We start from the raw sequence: 2,815 nt of genomic DNA, 5'->3' as shown, positions 1-2,815 counted from the left end.
GAGATCAGTGTTTGCTTTAGTTGGGCTCTTGAACCTTGACTTTTTAACATTAACTTTACTTTGGCTGTTACAGCAATGTGTTTTTGAAGCATGTTCGATACGGCATAAAACACTCAAAGAAAAGAAAGTCTGGTTTCATTGTTTACAGATTGATAATAATAGTCATTCTCTTATTCTAATTACACAGTTTTATCCTGGGTCGATTTTTTTCTGAATATTGATATTAGAGCAAAAGAACAAGCACTGAGCAATCAATTATGAAAGACCATTAAAACACAACACAAAAAAAAAAAAAGCCTTGTTGTAATTTAGACAGACACATCAAGAATCAGCATATGAATCACATCAACGGTGGCAATCAACTAAATAAATAGATCAACTCTGAACATCACAAAACATGCTACTAAAACAACACAAAAACTTAGAGCAAAAGAACAAGCACTGAGCAATCAATTATGAAAGACCATTAAAACACAACACAAAAAAAAAAAAAGCCTTGTTGTAATTTAGACAGACACATCAAGAATCAGCATATGAATCACATCAACGGTGACAATCAACTAAATAAATAGATCAACTCTGAACATCACAAAACATGCTACTAAAACAACACAAAAACAAAAATAAAAGCACATAAGAATTCAAGAAAATAAGTGGACAATTCAGCTGCATAATTTCTTCATGCCGCAATGCATGCTGGGAGTAAAGGGTGAGTTTTGTGCTGTGCTGGTGCCCAGCATGCATTGCAGCATGAAGCTTTTTTTTATCACCATTTTTGAGATTCATATGCTGATACTTGTCTCTCTTTGAGTGTTACTGACGTGGTAGTTAAATTTTTTTTAAACTCAAACTGTTATTAAGTCCTTTTTTTCTTGTCAATCTCATGCTGTAAATCACTTGGAAAATCCTAAAAATTAAAACACTCATGGAATTATTTTCTGAATGAGCCCAGCAATACTCTAGCAGTTTAACACTATTAGAAACAGTTGACATCACCTGACCAACCATGTCAGTTTTGTTATAACAAACGCATTTTAAAGACACAGTTACAGCAATTAAACAAAAACTAACCATCAAAAGTCAAGGGTCAAGAGCCCAAATAAAGCAAACACTGATCTCCACAGTGGTAACGTCAAACAAAAATAAAACATCACCATCTAAACCTCTGTTCATTCTCAATAAGAACTTAGATGTCTGACAGAAATAAAGTCAGTCTGGTTAGTAATGCATGAAGCTGGTAAAGCTGTTTGTTGAGTTGTTTAAATCTTCAGTTGATTTCATCTAAGGCTGTGGCTGAAGTCAGTTGTAGTTCTTGTGTTTGTCTTGTTTCTCTTTTCTTCAGTGATTCTGCTCGTAAACAGCAGCTGTTCATCACTGTCTGAATTCACTCATTAGTGTTCATTCTCTCTGTCAGGTGGACTGTATTAGTAAACTCATGTAGGGAATAGTGAATGAGGGTGTAGGGTGTGATTTGAAACACAGCCTCTGAGTGTCGACTCTGAACGTTGTTAATTCACGATATATAGCAGCAGGCTGCTTTCTCGAAAAATGACAAATATTAACCAGAATGCACTGCTTTAATGGAAAACAGCATGTTGCTGTCAAAATTTGGCCGTTTTATTACAGCGATTTTTAACAGTATAGGAAGGCAAGGAATAAATCAATACAAGTTGCTCTGCTATAGCAGATTTCTACAGCACGGGAGCACATTGTTTTTAAAGTGCAGAACGTTGGTTGGTCAAATGCTCTGGTTTAAGGCTGAAGGTGTGTATGACATGCTGCTGCATTCGGGATTTTCTGGCAAGGTTTCGCAGTGCTAGAAGGGTGTTGTAGTCGTCTTTAATTAAACGCATGTGTGTTTTTCAGTTGCACGCTGTACAAAGTTCTACCACCCTGAAAGGAAAGATGGTGCGATATACAGACTGTGTAAAGGAGACCTGTGCCTGTGTGCAGAAGGTATTACAATTACACTCATTCGCCAGACATTTTTATCCAAAGCCGTTCGCAACTTGTCATAAGAGCCCAATAATCTTCATTTAAATAGTTTAAATGATGTTCTACTTCATTTTATTAATTTTTTTTTTTTTTTTACTTTTTATGAATGGAGGAAAATATTTTGTTGGTTTGTTATGAATGTGTGTATACATATATATATATTTAAAAATCAACATCTCATAACAGAAAACTGCAGTTACCAGAGGAAGTATCGGGTCAGAGATGAGGAGCGTTTGAATAAAGCCTGTGAAGCTGGCATGGATTATGGTAAACACACGTTCTCCTTCCTCAGCCATTGAGATCCAGTCTCACAGCTCTGATATAACACCAATATAACACGACTGTTTGACAGTTTATAAAGTCACAGTGGTGGGAATGGATCTGAAACAGGACTCTGACATCTATGACATGAAGTTGGAGCTGGTGCTGAAAGAAGGTACAGTTTATTATTAATTTGTGTCCATCTTAAGTATACAGCGGGCACTTATTATTTTTACTATTATTTTATTTTGTGGAATATATATGTAAACGTCTTTTATGTGAAATATCTTATTCAGGTCAGTACTAAATAAAAAATATCATGCATTTTGTATGATCCCTCGTATTTTGGTAAAATAATTAACATTTTGCAGGTTCTGCAAGGTGTATGTAAACTTTTGACCTCAACTGTACATACATCTGCACTTTCTTGCTTATGATGAGAGAATTTACGTGAGAGCAGAATTCAGTTGTTTCAGCGATGACTCATCTGAACGCCTCTGATTGGCCAATGCATTCATAAGCTCAACAGAATCGTATGTGATTGGTTATAATATGCAGC

General features: G+C 35.6%; 1 protein-coding gene across 1 annotated transcript in view; it reads left to right on the top strand.

The window, feature by feature from the left end:
* LOC107712054 (complement C3-like) overlaps positions 1-2,815 on the top strand; it is a gene marked incomplete at its 5' end in the record, with an annotated part of 23,150 nt that overhangs the window by 16,333 nt on the left and 4,002 nt on the right. Inside the window, 2 exons of the mRNA XM_016517180.1 lie at positions 2,182-2,262; positions 2,348-2,431. Of these exons, the coding sequence (XP_016372666.1) occupies positions 2,182-2,262; positions 2,348-2,431 (165 nt within the window). The remainder of the gene's footprint in view (positions 1-2,181; positions 2,263-2,347; positions 2,432-2,815) is intronic.

This window comes from Sinocyclocheilus rhinocerous, unplaced genomic scaffold (genome assembly GCF_001515625.1).
Source record: "Sinocyclocheilus rhinocerous isolate Xijiao unplaced genomic scaffold, SAMN03320098_v1.1 scaffold3676, whole genome shotgun sequence".
NCBI classification, from domain to species: domain Eukaryota; kingdom Metazoa; phylum Chordata; class Actinopteri; order Cypriniformes; family Cyprinidae; genus Sinocyclocheilus; species Sinocyclocheilus rhinocerous.
Note: the sequence above shows the minus strand (reverse complement) of the source record. Positions and strands in the feature narration are given on the sequence as shown.